This window comes from Typopeltis vanoorti, chromosome 13 (assembly GCF_054136105.1).
Source record: "Typopeltis vanoorti isolate ZY-2024b chromosome 13, IOZ_Tvanoo_1.0, whole genome shotgun sequence".
Lineage (NCBI taxonomy): Eukaryota > Metazoa > Arthropoda > Arachnida > Uropygi > Thelyphonidae > Typopeltis > Typopeltis vanoorti.
In genome coordinates, this window is record NC_143561.1 from 68,313,231 (window position 1) to 68,328,598 (window position 15,368).

General features: G+C 34.9%; 1 protein-coding gene across 3 annotated transcripts in view; it reads right to left on the reverse strand.

Moving 5' to 3' along the window:
- The window catches only part of ATP7 (copper-transporting ATPase 1), a 185,973-nt gene that overhangs the window by 2,533 nt on the left and 168,072 nt on the right, over positions 1-15,368 (reverse strand). For all 3 annotated transcript variants that reach the window (XM_090403124.1, XM_090403125.1, XM_090403126.1), the window contains 2 exons: positions 10,612-10,729; positions 5,665-5,767 (listed from right to left, as the gene is read on the reverse strand). In XM_090403124.1, the coding sequence (XP_090259250.1) occupies positions 5,665-5,767; positions 10,612-10,729 (221 nt within the window). The remainder of the gene's footprint in view (positions 1-5,664; positions 5,768-10,611; positions 10,730-15,368) is intronic.

A 15,368-nucleotide genomic window follows, 5' to 3' on the forward strand; every position in this document is an offset into this window, starting at 1 on the left:
AGGGAGGATTTTGATTCATTACCTGAAATTTGAGCAATATTCTAAGTTTAAGTGAATTTGGAATTTATATAGCATTAGCATTTATACAGGTATGGAGTAGTGTGGAAAAGGACTCCTAGTATTTTTTTTCCTGTAATCTAAAAGTTTGGAATTATCAAGGGTAAGAGAAAGTGAAGTGAGATCTTTCTTGTGAGAAATAAGACAGGACTTCATTCTGGTAACATTAAAATTCCAGAATGAAGGGCGGACAATTTATCTTTGTCCACCTGAACAATGGAGATCAAAGTTGAAGACAATCATTATGAAAGATCTTGCTGTGTGGAATGTACTGCAATAAACAAAGTTGTGGATTGCATTTTTGGCCAGCAAAAGAAGGTTATTTATATGCAGGTGTAAGAAAGTGGGTTAAAGTATATGTTCCCTGCCAATGCTGGAGTAAATGATTCCAGGTTTCTATACTTTTTAATAAGTTTGACTAAACCCGAACACAGAGGAGTTGATTATAGATAGTGAAGAGTTCTTTTTGCAGCTTCTAAAGGTCTGATCTGTTTTTGAATAGTTGCCACAAGGCATTTAAGCAAAGAAACAGGGGAATGATTACTATAACCACTGAATATTATCATCTGTTGCTGGATGCAGAGAAATTTGTTACCAGATATGACCATATAACACACAACAGAACAGTATACTTTTTTTAAGCCACTTTGGACCTCCAATAAGCAAGGTGGTAGTAGTAGTAATCTAAAATTGAGCAAGTGAAAATCATCTGCCACTCAAAGACTAGATCATGATATAAATCTATAGTCTAGAGATTGGAAAGCAGAGCTGCTATTAACTTGCTATTAATTAGGCTGGAAAATTTGTTTTTATCTTCAGATAGCAAGTGAATCGCATGTTACATATCAGTAATATCAGCATTGCTTACTGAGTAACTGTAGTAGTGATTACTCAGTTATACAGTTTTCACTTGCTGTTTTTAGGTATATGTAGTAAAATGTTTAAGCATATATGCTTAAGCCGGCCTGGTTGGCCGAGTGGATAGCGTATCCGCTCTCCAGCCAAAAGGCTGTAGGTTCGAATCCCGTCGTGGCCATGGATGTTTGTGATTATCTGTGGAAATACCAGTGGTGGTCGGCAGTAAATGACGTTGGTGTAGTTGTGGTCAGTTGGTGATTGAATGGTGGAGATGGAGTTGTAGAGAGCCCTCCCTTGATGAGTCCTTTGACTCCCTGGAGGTGTCAAATAATAATAATAATATTTGGTACTCGTTGATGACCAATTTACTTATTTTTCAATTCAACTAGCAAATGAACCCATTTTCTTCTCCACTATATAATTAGTGGGGTGAGGGAGAAAGAATGGTTCATCAGCTAGTGCATGAAAATTGATAAAATTTGGTATTCAGGATTGCTCTTGAAATATATCAAGTCATTTCAAGTTTCACTTCAACAGGGCCATATAACTGCAAAATTAGGCAAAATAATATTTGCCTAATTTTGTCTAATATCTACAATACAACTGTTTAATAATGAATGGCATTACTGTACAAGACATGGGATTACAGAAAGTTTTTTCACTTGATTACAAATTTTATATTATACTTGACAAGAAATTTTATTTTTGTTTTAATTCTTTACCCAAGCATAAGCAAACAAAGTTTGCACATGAAATATCTTCATGACTAGTCTACTTGTATACAGATGCTGTTGACCTCACATGAAGTTTCTCGGTATCCCATAATGCAAAGCACACGTTCTTTCAGATGTGTATATTGCTATACATTATGGGAAAGGTTACTCTCAGACCAGTTTCAACCTTTATTGAGACATCATTAGTGGGATCTAGCTACAGGAATGATCAATGCAGAAGTTTTTTTTTTTTCATATCAGGAAGTAAAATAGTGTATTATCACATTACTAAAATGCTATTTAGATAATGAATTTAAATTATTTTAATAATATGGCAAAGCACTATTTTGCTATTTGTATAGGAGGAAAAAAATGACTTCTGCATTGATTCACCCTTAGTATCTTTCTGAGTCCTAGCTCCATTTATGAGTAGTGACCTTTCCTATTAGCATAGAAATATACACTAGCCTACAAAATCTAAGGAAGAACACTATTTCTGAAGATTATAACCATATATTCAGACAAATCAGCTTGTGGCAATTTGTATAACTAATGATTTTAAGTAGAAAGCAGGTACACATTATTGGAAAGTTTGAAGAAGTCCTCAGAATTACCAATATTGCCAGAGAGTTTGGACACATAGCGTTGTATCCAGGCTCTGGGCAGTGTTTCAAACCAATGGAATGTTCCAGATGTTTGCTAAGGTCATCCTCACTCTACCACAGAGCATGAAAACAGATTTTTGGTTATAACAGCAAAACATAATTGATGCACCATGGCAGGTTAGTATGCAAGTCGGCTCCATTCAAGCACAGGTATGCAGATCTCTCAACAAACTATGGCAAGATATCTGTGAGAAGGAGGCCTATAGAAGGAGGACTGTGTCCCTTTATCCACAGCTCATCATAGAGCATGTTTTCAGTAATGTTGTACAGTGTGCTCACAGTTGAGAGAACCGCAGCTGGCAGAGTGCCAAGAAGAGTCAATTTATGTTGAAGGGGAGAAAGGATTAAGGGCTGTACAATTCCTTGCCAACATGAAAAATGATGTGCTTTCTTGTCTGTTGCTGTACTAGCTTGATTTTTGTTGCTTTTTTTTTTTTTTTTTTTTACATTTATTTGAAAAATTTATATGATGGATCCGGTACCATCAACAAGTTCTTGTGTTAAACCTTAAAGTGGTGCTTGCAAACGTATACTGCATACTGTGCTGACATTCTGCGAAAAAGAATAATTAGAAGGCAGTCTCCTTGTTCTAATTTCTCAGGTTACAAAATGTGCAAGTGAAATTGCAGTATCGAAGTAGACTGTTAAAAGAATTCATAGAGAATCAAAAGGTAAAGATAAGCCAAAATTTAAATCTCCTAAAAAGCGCCAGAGAAAGGAAACCATTGAAAACGTATAGCTTTGAATGATTTTGATGTAAATGTTATAAGAACTATTCACGAATTTTATGCAGTTGATAAAAATGTGCCAACTGTTTCTAAATTGATTCCTGTGCTGAAAGAAAAAAATATTTTTCCTCGGAAAAGAGAAACTTTAAAAAAAATACTTCATGAAATCAGATTTTGTTTGAAAAAGTCACAGAATAAAAGGAAACTTATCATTGAGCGAAGTGACAGTTTTATCTAGTATTTGAGATCAATACAACATTTTAAGGAGGAGAAAAGACCAATTGTGTATCTAGATGAAACTTGGATTGACAGTAATTTAACTTTTGGAAAATGTTGGCAATCTAAAAAGAATATGGAGTGTTACAAACTGGAAATGCCTCACAGCACATATTAATTTTGTGTGCAGGGTTGTGAAATGGGCTTTTTACTGAATTCAAATTTACTTTACAAAGTCAATTCAACAACTGGAGATTACCATGGGCAAATGAATTCTACAATCTTCAAAAAGTGGGCAGAAGAAGAAGAAGAAGAACTGATTCCAAATCTTCCTAAAATGCAGTTGTTATGATTGACATTGCTCCATATCACTTTAAACCATCCAATTAAACAAAGTTCCAAATTATTCAAAAAAGGAAGCAAGTCGTTATGGATTGGCTCTCTGCAAATAACATTTCTCATTCCCCAGACATGCAAAAAACTGAATTGCTCAACTTGATCAAAAGAAACTCATCCAAAACTAAACTATTTAATTCAACACGATGCTCAAAGAGCATGGATTCCTAGCTTTGAGACTACCACCATATCATCGTGATATGAATGCTATTGAGCATGTTTGGACAGAAGTGAAGAATTTCATTTGTCATTGCAAGGTAACTGAGGATATTGATAAGTTGAAACTTTCTAAGAAGAATATGGAGTGTTACAAACTGGAAATGCCTCGCAGCACATATTAATTTTGTGTGCAGGGTTATGAAATGGGCTTTTTACTGAATTCAAATTTCAGAACAGGCGATTAAAAGTATTACTGTTCAAAACTGGGGAAAATACTTCTCTCATGTTGCCAAACAGTTGGAAAATTTTACATTTTGTTAATACTATATGTAAAATTTTCCAACTGTTATACAAGCAAAATAGTTACCACTTTAAAAACTAGAATGTTCATAAAAGAAAAGCTAATTTTCTGACGAGTAATAATAAACAAACTCATCCCACAAGACTGACTGATGACCCTATTATTGGGATGGATTCGCCTTCTGCCATGTGAAGAAATGTTGAGGGTTCTCTCATCTGTGGTCGAACTATATCGATAAAAATTGGACAAGAAACCAATGGGCTAATGCACTCTTTACAGACTCTTTAATGCACCTCTTTCAGGCTTTCTTCCGATTCTAGACAACACTTGATCTGGTGTGAAAGTCATACTGCTTACCATCACAAAAATGTTTTTGAAAGGGATAGACACGGTGGCTCCCCATGTTGTGGTGAGGCATTATGCTTAATGGATGCACTGAGCTACAAGTGCTGGAAAAAAGGGACTATGATGGGTGAATGATATTGCAACAAAGTTCTTCAACATCATGTTCGAATGTTCTGTGGTATTGTAGGCAAAGAATTGATGACAGTGCCACACCACATTTTACATGAGCAGTGGAGATACTTCTGGAGACTGAGGATATTAATCGAATTGAGTGGCCAGCATGCTCCCCAGATCTCAACCCCCATGGAACACATTTGGGATGCAATAGGGAAGACACACTGCTGCTCAAAATTATTCTACAAAAAACAAACACGGCCTTATCTTTGCTCTGAAGGAGAAGTGGGCCAGTTTGCCTCAAGAACTCCTGAATCACTTGGTGTTATGCATGATACAATGTCATGGGACTAAATGACAGTTTGGGGTGGACATATTCCATACTGAAATGTTTTTCCGTATAGTTTTCTGTAAGCACTGTACATTAATTCTTTAATTATATCCTTAGGAAGTTTGTAACGTTTGCCAAAAATGTATTGTAATTTGATTTGTACAAAATTTTAAGACATTTTTTGTGTAATATAATTTATTAATGTGCTGGCAATAAATTTATTTCCACATTTGGCTGTAGGTCACGAAAATTTTTTCTTATACAGGTAAAAATGTAGTTTGTCCTTAGCTTTTGGATACCAGTATACATGTATGCCCCAAAGGAAGTACACTTTTGCATTATGGGATACTGAAGCAACTGATGCAGAGGGTTACCTGCTTCTACATACAAGTAGACCAGTCGTAAAGATACTTCACATGTGCAAACTTTGTTTGCTTGGGTAAAAGATTAAAACAAGAATATAATTTCTTGTTAAATATAAACATGTGATTGCAAAGCACACTATGAATTTCTATGATCATTTCCTTAATTTTCCAGACTGACTGTGGCTGTCAGATACACCAATTTCCCTTCATGCACATAAATGCAATTATAAATACATTTGATAGCAATGTGTGAGTTTATACTATTCCACCCTAAATGAACTTAAGTCTTCAAATAGAAGGCTGATAAAAATAAATTTTGTGAAAATTGTAATTTTCCATAAAATTTTAATAGAATTTAGAAGATAATTATCTACTAATGATGAATACAGAAAAGCCTGCCTGCATATAATACTTACCACCTAAGCATTAATGATGAACACACAACAGACACAGATGACGCAGCCATAGCTGCAGAACCCATCCACGGTTTCAATACAAAACCCCATGGAAGAAATATTCCTGCAAAAACAAACAATATCAATTACACATATTATGCAACATTCTATAATTCTACAAATAAGATGAATGTTGTAATGATCCATATCTCAGTGACTCACATATATGACCTCATTGTGCATAGCATACTATTACACAATTATGTTGTCAAGAACAAAAGACAGCAGGTTATGGCCAAAATGTCATTGTCTGTAATTGACAATATCAATCACAGACATCTCCTTTTGCCTTGCACATTAGACTTAATGGCCAAGTCAAGTAACATGGCTTGTTTGAAACATCTAATTATGCTCTGTTAGGGAATTTAATCCTATTTGCATGCATATTATGGCTGTTGATTGCATGCATTCTTCTAGCTAGTGTGTCTGTTTAGCAGGATGAAAAACTTGAGTTTTGAGGACAAAAAAACATCCCTGCCATTTCTGTATGCAATCAGCTAACTCACTTTCAATTCAGAAGTCCTGATAAGGGTTCTTTGCTTTCCAAACTGGATTTGAAATTGACTGATCTATAGAGGCTTAATCATACAGTAATCATGCAATTTATCAATCCTTGACAATGAATAGCAAATAGTATCATTATTCTACTGAATACTTTCTGACACTAGTGCTACAGAGATGGAATAATGATGATTATTCCTGTAATTGAACAGACATCATTATAATCATAGAATGTGGTATTCATTTTTCTCAAAACAACATCTATATCTTTGGTGTGTATGTGTCATAATGGAAGCACATCATACCACACATTATAAAACTTATAAGTTTAGAGTTATAACTAGGAAATGTATACCTGATTTCAATCTAAAAGTAATGTATATTTTGCATACATTTTGTGATCTTTAAGATGGTCTGATGTTTAAAATTGTAACATACAAGATGTAACACAAGTTTCTTAAAAATATTTTAAATATTGTTACAAAGTACAAATACACTAACACTTTTACATTACATTTCCTAAGCTACTATGCATAACCCCACCAGTCAACTTTCATGTCCTCAATTATTTGTTTAGTTAACTTCAGCCATGCTCTTAAAGGATAAATATGGCAAATTATGCATTTCTATGAAATCTAGTACTACAGTAAATCATGCTGTTAGTCAGTCAAAGAGAAACTTGAAGAATTTCAATTTTTCCCTGACCAAAACTGAGTTTAAAGCTTTTATTATATTACATGTCATATGTAATATTACAATTACTTTTTTTTTTTTTTTTTTTGCTATGGTAAGGATCTTTGGCATGCTGCACAATTTATATTGTGCTAGTGTAATGCATAATAATAACAGATCACTTCAAAATTTCCTACATTATTTATTATTACCCACTGTTGCTCTACCATTGTGCTCCAGCACTAATGCCCATCCTGTATTGCCTTTACAAGGTGCCATATACATCTGGCATTCTATCCAACAGCACTTATCTAAAAAGGTGATGAAAGTCTGACATCAAATTATTGTCCCACTGCCCTCACCTCAATACTCTCAAAAGTAATGATAAGTTCATCAACAACCAGCTTCTTCACTATGCAGAGACCATTGGTTAGTGTTCATCGTTCTCATTTACAGCAGATCTTCTTGCTAACGTCACTCACTTTTGGATGCAGGCCACAGAAAGATTTGTAGAATCTCATGTGGTTGCTCTTGATATTTCCAAGACATTTGATGTCTGGCATTGTGGCCTTCTTTCTAAGCTGCCACTTACCCTTAGAAGCTGGCAATCCACTCAAGAGTAGGTTTCCATCCTACCCTTTCAGTGGATTGTTAGCTTCCTCTCTGGTCATTTGCTGCATGTCATGATGGATGGTTCCCTCCCAATTTTTTCATCAATGTCGGATTATCCCAAGGCTCTGTTCTTTCACCAACAATCTTTCTCCTATACGTCTATTGAACCTTCTCTCTCACTAATGTCCAATTGTATTCATAGCTTTGCTGATAATGGTACACTCCACCACTTTTCATCATTATTTACAAAATTGTGTAGTTCTCAGATGACTCAAGCTTCAAAACCTCCAATGACAATGCCTTACCAATCTTCTAGCCATTCTCAAGTGGGTGAAGATAATGTAGTAAATTTTAATGTTCTCAAAACACAATCCTACCTTATTTCCCAAAGAAAGACTATGCCTCACTTTCCCTCACGTTTGATGTTTTCCTGACTAAATAAGATCGGTTTTCTCTTCTTGGCCTGAATTTCACCTCTGGTCTGGCATAAACATCTGTCTGTAGGATCTCCAGCCACAAAAAGGATCTTATTTTTTGTTCTAAATATTACTTCTCTTCTGCCCAACTTCTAACACTTTATAAATCCCAAATTCACCCACACTTAGAATACTGTTCTCACATCTTGGATGGTGCACCAAAAGCCTTCCTTAGAATGTTTGTCTGTATCCAGAAGACAGAAAGATTTGCCACTAACTCCCTCTAATTACTTTCCCACAGATGCTGCGTCTTTGCATTATGTCTCTTCTATAAGTATTTCCATGGATATTGTTCCACTGAACTTGCCATCGTCATTCCTCCACTTCTATTCTAGTACAAATATAAGCAGCTGCTGATTGACATCCATATACCATTAAGCTCCAAACTCACTGAACCAACTTCTCATCCTTTTCTTTCATTCTATATATCTCTGTCCTTTAGAACAGTCTTCCCCCAGCAAATACAACACTTAGGAACACATTAACAATTTCTTTCTTCTCTCTAATCACTACAGTATTATAAGTCTTGAGACCTCTTATGTGTGATGATGATATTAAACAAAAAAATTACCATTTCTACTCTCATGATACAAATACCTGCTCTGACTAAAAAACTGAAATAAGAGCACCTTTCTCCCCACTCTAATTAAAACTGCCACAAGTATTCATACCTCAGTTCTCCAACAAGCATAACAAAGCAGAAATCCAGGATAAAAATTGAGCATATCTCAAACAACTCAAGTCAAAAGTCACAACTTCACACTCAGCCTACACTGCTATCTGCAACATCTGTTATTAAAATTTACTAAAAAAAAAAAAAAAATCCAAATATACTAAATAAATCACAAATCTGCCCAATCTTTGAAAACTCAAAGTAGCACATCAAAAATCTCTATAAAAATGCTCAACATTATCCTGAAGAGGACAAATGTCCCTTCTTTCTCAGACTTAAATCACTTTTTCATTCTGTTTCTACCCCCATTGTTTTTCTATAGGAAAAACTGCTGGCAGACATACATACACAGTTCACCTTAAAATTGCCAAACCAACTTCTCATCATCCTCTTTCATTCTATCTGTTCTTTAGTAGATATAATGTCCTCATTCCAACCTTCCAACATTTTTCACAATGATTATTAGCTCTCCAACTGTTCAGGAAACACATCAATAGTTCCTTCTTTTTACTTGGTCACCTACTTAAAAATGGCACTATACTGTTATAAGTTATACAGCTTTCATGTGTGTGTGTGTGTGGGGGGGGGGGGGGGGTTGACACACACACACACACAAGGGTGATCTGAAAAGTTCTCAGCCTAACAATGAAAATCCTAATTTATAATTTCAAAATTATTTTTATTTTTCAACATAATCTCCCTTAAGACTAATACACTTATTCTACAATGCTCCAGTGCCATTATCCCATCCCTGTAATGGTTCTCAGTAAGATCTGCAAAATACCCCTCTATAGCTGCAATCACTTCTTTATTCGAAGAAAAACGCTGACCAGTGAGGAAGAGTTTTAGTTTTGGGAAGAGATAGAAGTCAGAGGGAGCCAAATCTGGGGAATAGGGTGGATGTTCCAACAATTCATAGTGCAGATCTCTTAATTTTTCCATTACCAAAACATCTTTGTGGGTAGGTGCATTGTCCTGATGAAAGATGATTTTTTTCTTCTGCAAACAGGGTCTTTTCTCAGAAATTTTTTCGTCTAGTCTGGTTAAAAGACCAGAATAATATTCCAGATTATTGTTTTACCCTTTTCAAGATAATTAATAAACAAAATGCCTTTAGCATCCCAAAACACCGATGCCATGACCTTTCCTGCTGATGCAACGACCTTGGTCTTCTTTGACACTGAACAACCAGCTTCTATCTACTGTTTTGACTGCTGTTTGGTATGTAATGGTGAATCCAAGTCTCATCCATAGTAATAAATTGATGCATAAAATCAGTTTTATTCTTGATAAACACTCCAAGCACTGTTCAGAGATTTTCATGCGAGTGTGTTTTTGATCTGCTGTAAGCGAGCGCAGCACCCATCTTGCACAAAGCTTTTTCATTTGCAATTTTTCATGCAAAACATATCCTACATGTTCTTTTGAAATGCCTATAGGCTTAGCAATTTCACACACTTTGACTTGCCGGTCATCCAATACCATACCTTGCACTTGATCAATGATTTCTGGTGTTGTTACACTTTTTGGACATCCTTCACATGGATCATCTTCAAGGCTGGTATGGCCACATTTAAACTCGGCAGCCCATTTCTTAATTGTCGAAAATGAAGGAGAAGAGTGCCCATAAACTTTTATGAACTTCGAATGAATTTCTTTTGCCTTTAAACCTTCTTTTACAAAGAATTTTATAACCACACAATACTAAATTTTATCCATTTCAAGGGATACAGACAACACTTTTACTTCAGACAGCTGTATAAAACAAACTACTTGATACTTAGAAAAAAAAAATCTTGCCGGTAGTGTTGCCATCTATGGTCAAGGCTGAGAAATTTTCAGATCATCCTCGTGTGTATATATATATATATATATATATATATATATACACACACACATACATATATATATATGCAAAAGATGTTATTTTCTAATAATCATTATTTATACACTAAGAGGAAATAGAAAACATACCTGCAGCAACTGGTATTCCTATGAGATTATACATGCAAGCAAATAAAAAATTAAGTCTTATGCGACGAACTGTACGATGTGAGAGATCAACAGCTCCAACTACATCCAACAAGTCATTCTGTTAAAAGAAATAAATGCTAGGCTGTATAAAATAGGCATTTTTTTTTTAATTCTTGTGAAAGAATATATTTAACTTTTTATATAAAAATATTTAAAATAATCAAACTACATAAAATTTGAATTTGTAATTTATGTTTAAAATTTAGTACAATTACATTTGTTACTATTTTTATGCTTATATGAATTCCCACTATAATAAATTTGATTATAATGAATTCCTCGCCATAAGAAAATTTCAAAAATGTCCCAAGAGATGACGGTATTTTATTTTCTCAGTTTTATTTTTAAAATTACTCTGCATTTTAAATACCACCATACAGCTTAAACAGAATATATTAAATAGTATAAAGAGCACTTAAGTGGACGATTCATAGGGAGAGGCTTCACATTTTGGTTTTCTTCCAAGACCAATGTGATTAAAGATTACAGAAAAATACTTCGGAACATTCTGGTCTGCACCATGTTTTTTTTTTTTTTTTCAGTGGAGTTAAGCAAGCAATAAAATTTAAAATTAATATCATCATCATCGAATATCTCATATATACCCTAAAGGGATGTATAGATACAGTAAATATGGTAGTAATTATGTTATTATTAATTTCTAATAAATTTTCTTCATAATCTGTTATTTGTCAAGTCTCCAATACTGTCATACCTTACATTTCATTATTCTAAAGCACTAATAACTGCATCAATTCACCTTTGTCTTGTTCTGCCAACCTTTCCACTCCCATCCTAAGTCAGTAACCACACTATTTTATATCAGCTCTATTCACAAATTCTTGAATGCCACCAAGTTCTTTTTTCTAATGTCTTCATTTTTAATATGATTCTGCCACTCATTTCATTGGTCACTCTCCTAATTTTGTTCAGAAGTATCATATCTGTGGTCTCTAGTCTGTTTTATTTCTAAAATAACTCCTCAGATTCATATTGATAATAACTGGTTTGAAGAGAGTAGCTAGATGATAGGGAGCTGTCTTCAGGACTCTTTAATGGATTTATTTATTTATTGTTATTATTTATTTATTTTTTTAGATGAATTCAGACACAAAAAGCTGCAAAACTAAATACATATGTGGACAAATGATTAAGAAAATACCTGTTATTACATTTTATTTTTTTGAACTGGAGGTTGTGGTCCTTAAGGGAAACCATGTCAGGAAGACTGTCCCAAAGAAAAGTAGTAGATGGAATGAAACACACAAGAAGTTGCTATGGTGTGTTTGAAGCCAGACAGTAAATGGATGGCGGCCAGAATTGCATAAGGGTTTATGAGTTTAAGGGAAAGTGGTGCTCATTTTTAGGTTTAATGGAATTAAAACAGTACTAGGAATAAATTAAACATCAGATTAATGATTCTAGTATTTATGGATCAGAATATTGTCAGGGATACAATATAAGAATTTATATTATAAGAGCAGTGTAATTTATGTAAATGAAAAAGAGTTCGGGTGAAATAATATTAATAAGAAAAATCTGAAATGAGAACATCTTCCACCATTACAAGTAGTGAATGACCTGAGGAGAAACTGGCAATTAATTTCAAGGTAGACCATAAGTGAGAAGTAGTCTTCTTCCTTTTCCCCTCTTTTACCATGCAGTGTCGAGGGTTTTCTATTCATTTAACTGCAACCATACACAAGGATAAGGTGGATACACCAGGAGGCACAGAGCTAACCTGTGCCTCCTGGTGTATCCTACTGTAAAATCTCTTGCGAAAAAATTTTTGCAAATCGATTTTCCAGTTTTTTTCCCCCTTAATATTTAGTAATATTTAAAGTATGATGTACTAAATAAAATATTACTGTAAAAGTGCATATACATTGACTGTATGTAAAGTTGTAAGTAGGGATTAAGCCAGATTAGCGATGATGAAACACCAACCAAAGGTTGCAAGGTCAGCCGATGCTGACCGAACAGGCAGAAATGACGTCATCACTAAAGGCTAATCCTGAAAAGACAGCAAGTAGAACAAAGAGCGACATTTTGCATAAAAGGAGATTGTGGCTCTTGGCTCAGGGCTTTTCTTCTGCTCGTCGCCAAGGCTTTTACCTTTCCATTGCTGAGGCTTTTCACCTTCTCTTCATTCCCCCCCCCCCCCTTCTCATAGCTGAGACTCTTCTCCCATTGTGGGTTATCTACCCGTCGAGCACTGTAGGATCTTTGTCTCCAGATCGCAACAGGCTGATTTCCTCGTTGATGGCTCTCAAGTTTTAGTCTCCAGAAAGAGAGTGGTTACACGCAAGCCCAGCGGTAACTACAATCGATTCCATATCGAATATCTGACAGAGGAAAGATCTACAAGAGACCACCCGTAATGTCTGAGCAGCAAGGAAGTTAACCAGAAAAAGGATGCTAATATCCTAAAGAAGTATGCTGTAATTTGCTTGGACTCTTATTCATGATAAAATTGTAAGTAGGCACCACTTTTGTAATTTTTAAGGAAGTGCATCTCGGATTAGTGAATTTGCTTACAAGAAATCGATTGTAAACATGCACTAACTAAGTCACAAGTTCTGTGGAAAGATTGTTAACTTGCATGGTTTAAATAATGAATGTGTGCTTAGTTATAATATTGGGAGCAGTACTATTAAGAATTTGTATGTAGTTAGACAGTTGTTAAGTCAATATGTTAAGCCAATGCCAGTTGCCTTCTTCAGCCTCATTTGCTCGTTGTTAGTGCCTGCATGCAAATATCATAATTTACATTGCTGAAATATTGGAAGGTATTGATTAAAGTTTTTTAATTAATATTTTAATATACATTGTCATTTCCTGAAAAAATTTATGTCATGTGTAACCAACGTATAAGTTTATCTACAAGAACATGCAAAGGAATGAATTTGCACTAACTTTTATATGATTGATTGATCATTATTACAACATTGTTCCAAACAGTTTGGAAAAAGAGCAAGATATCCTCACTGCAAGCAGTAGTTATAGGTCACAGTTAATATTTCTGGATTGGTGGTTCAAGTCATGAAAAAACTGGTTAGAGCCAAAATTCAGGAGTAGAGTGGGAGAAAAAAACTATACATGAAGATATGTAGCGACATTTTATAATGAAGCACTGACTGACTTGGATAGCACATGACTATTCTATTACTAGACTTTGCAAACACCCCTTTAATAATGCACAGCAATATGAAAACTTAATATGAAAATGTGTGTTATGTTTGCAAACCTATAGTACATTTTTACCATGGGTGGCCTAAGCATTTTTTTTTCTATTTTTTATTGATTTTATATATATATATATAAAATCAATATATATATATATATATATATATAAATCAATCAATATATATATAAAATTTTGGGACAGGGTGTCCCAAAATTCATGCAAGAAGTAATTTTGATCGAAAACACAGGTTTTTAATTAAAAATTGTAATTTCTTATTGATTCATAAAGTGTACAGTATAGGGTTATGCATGGAATAGCATATCGGGTAAATGGCCTCCACGGCTTTGCTGGCACATATGCACTCTTTTGTCGAAATTTTCCATGACTGTTTTGCATAAATGTGGCTGAATTTCGTTGATACAGCACTCAATTTCCTCCTTCAAGGCATGGGTGGTCATGGGCTTGTTGGCATAAACCTTAGACTTCAAAAAACCCCAAAGAAAAAAAGTCCAACGCCGTTAAGTCATATGATCTGGGCGGCCAATTCTGATCACCAAAACAGGAAATTACATGACCACGAAATGACTCATGCAATAATTGAATTGTTTCTCAGGCTGTATGGCATGTGGCACCGTCTTGTTGAAACCACATGTCGTCCACATCCATATCTTGCAATTTAGGCACAAAAAACTGGATTATCATGTCGCGATAGCGAGCACCATCAACTGTTATTGCCTTACCAGCCGCATTTTCGAAGAAGAATGGACCGATGATGCCTCCAGCCCAAAATCCGCACCAAACAGTGACACGTTGTGGATACATTTGTTTCTCAACAATCACTCGTGGATTTTCTGAACCCCAAATGCGACAATTTTGTCGATTAATGAAGCCATCAAGATGAAAATGAGCCTCATCGTTGAAGATGATTTTGTTCGAAAAATAAGCATCCACTTGTTGTTGTTCCATAATCCATTCAACGAACTCTCTTTGCTGTGTGTGGTGATAAGCTTCAGTTCTTGAGTCAATTAAACCTCGTAAGCATAAAGATGCAAATCTTTCGTGAGAATACGCTGTAGAGAGCTTCTCGAAATGCCCAATTCAAGACCACAGTGCCGAATTGATGTTCCTGGACTCCCAGCACACTCTCACGAACTGCTTCGATGTTTTCTGTGGAACGACTTGTTGAAGGACGGCCAGAGTGTATAAGATCACTAATTGATCCAGTTTCCTTGAATTTTTAAATTAATCTTTTCACAGTTGATGAAGTTAAATCACTATTCCGACCATATTTTGTACGAAAATTGCAAACTGTAGCTGCCAAACCTTCATTATTTTAAAAATATTGCTCAACAATGAAAATGCGTTGTTCTTTTGTGTAGCGCTCCATTTTTAATAACCCTGAACTGTCAGCTGTCACGCTGTCTTTTTTTTTCTCGTTGGCAACACTTTACCGCACAAATGGTGCTAAATTTAAATCTTGCGTGAATTTTCGGACACCCTTTATATGCAC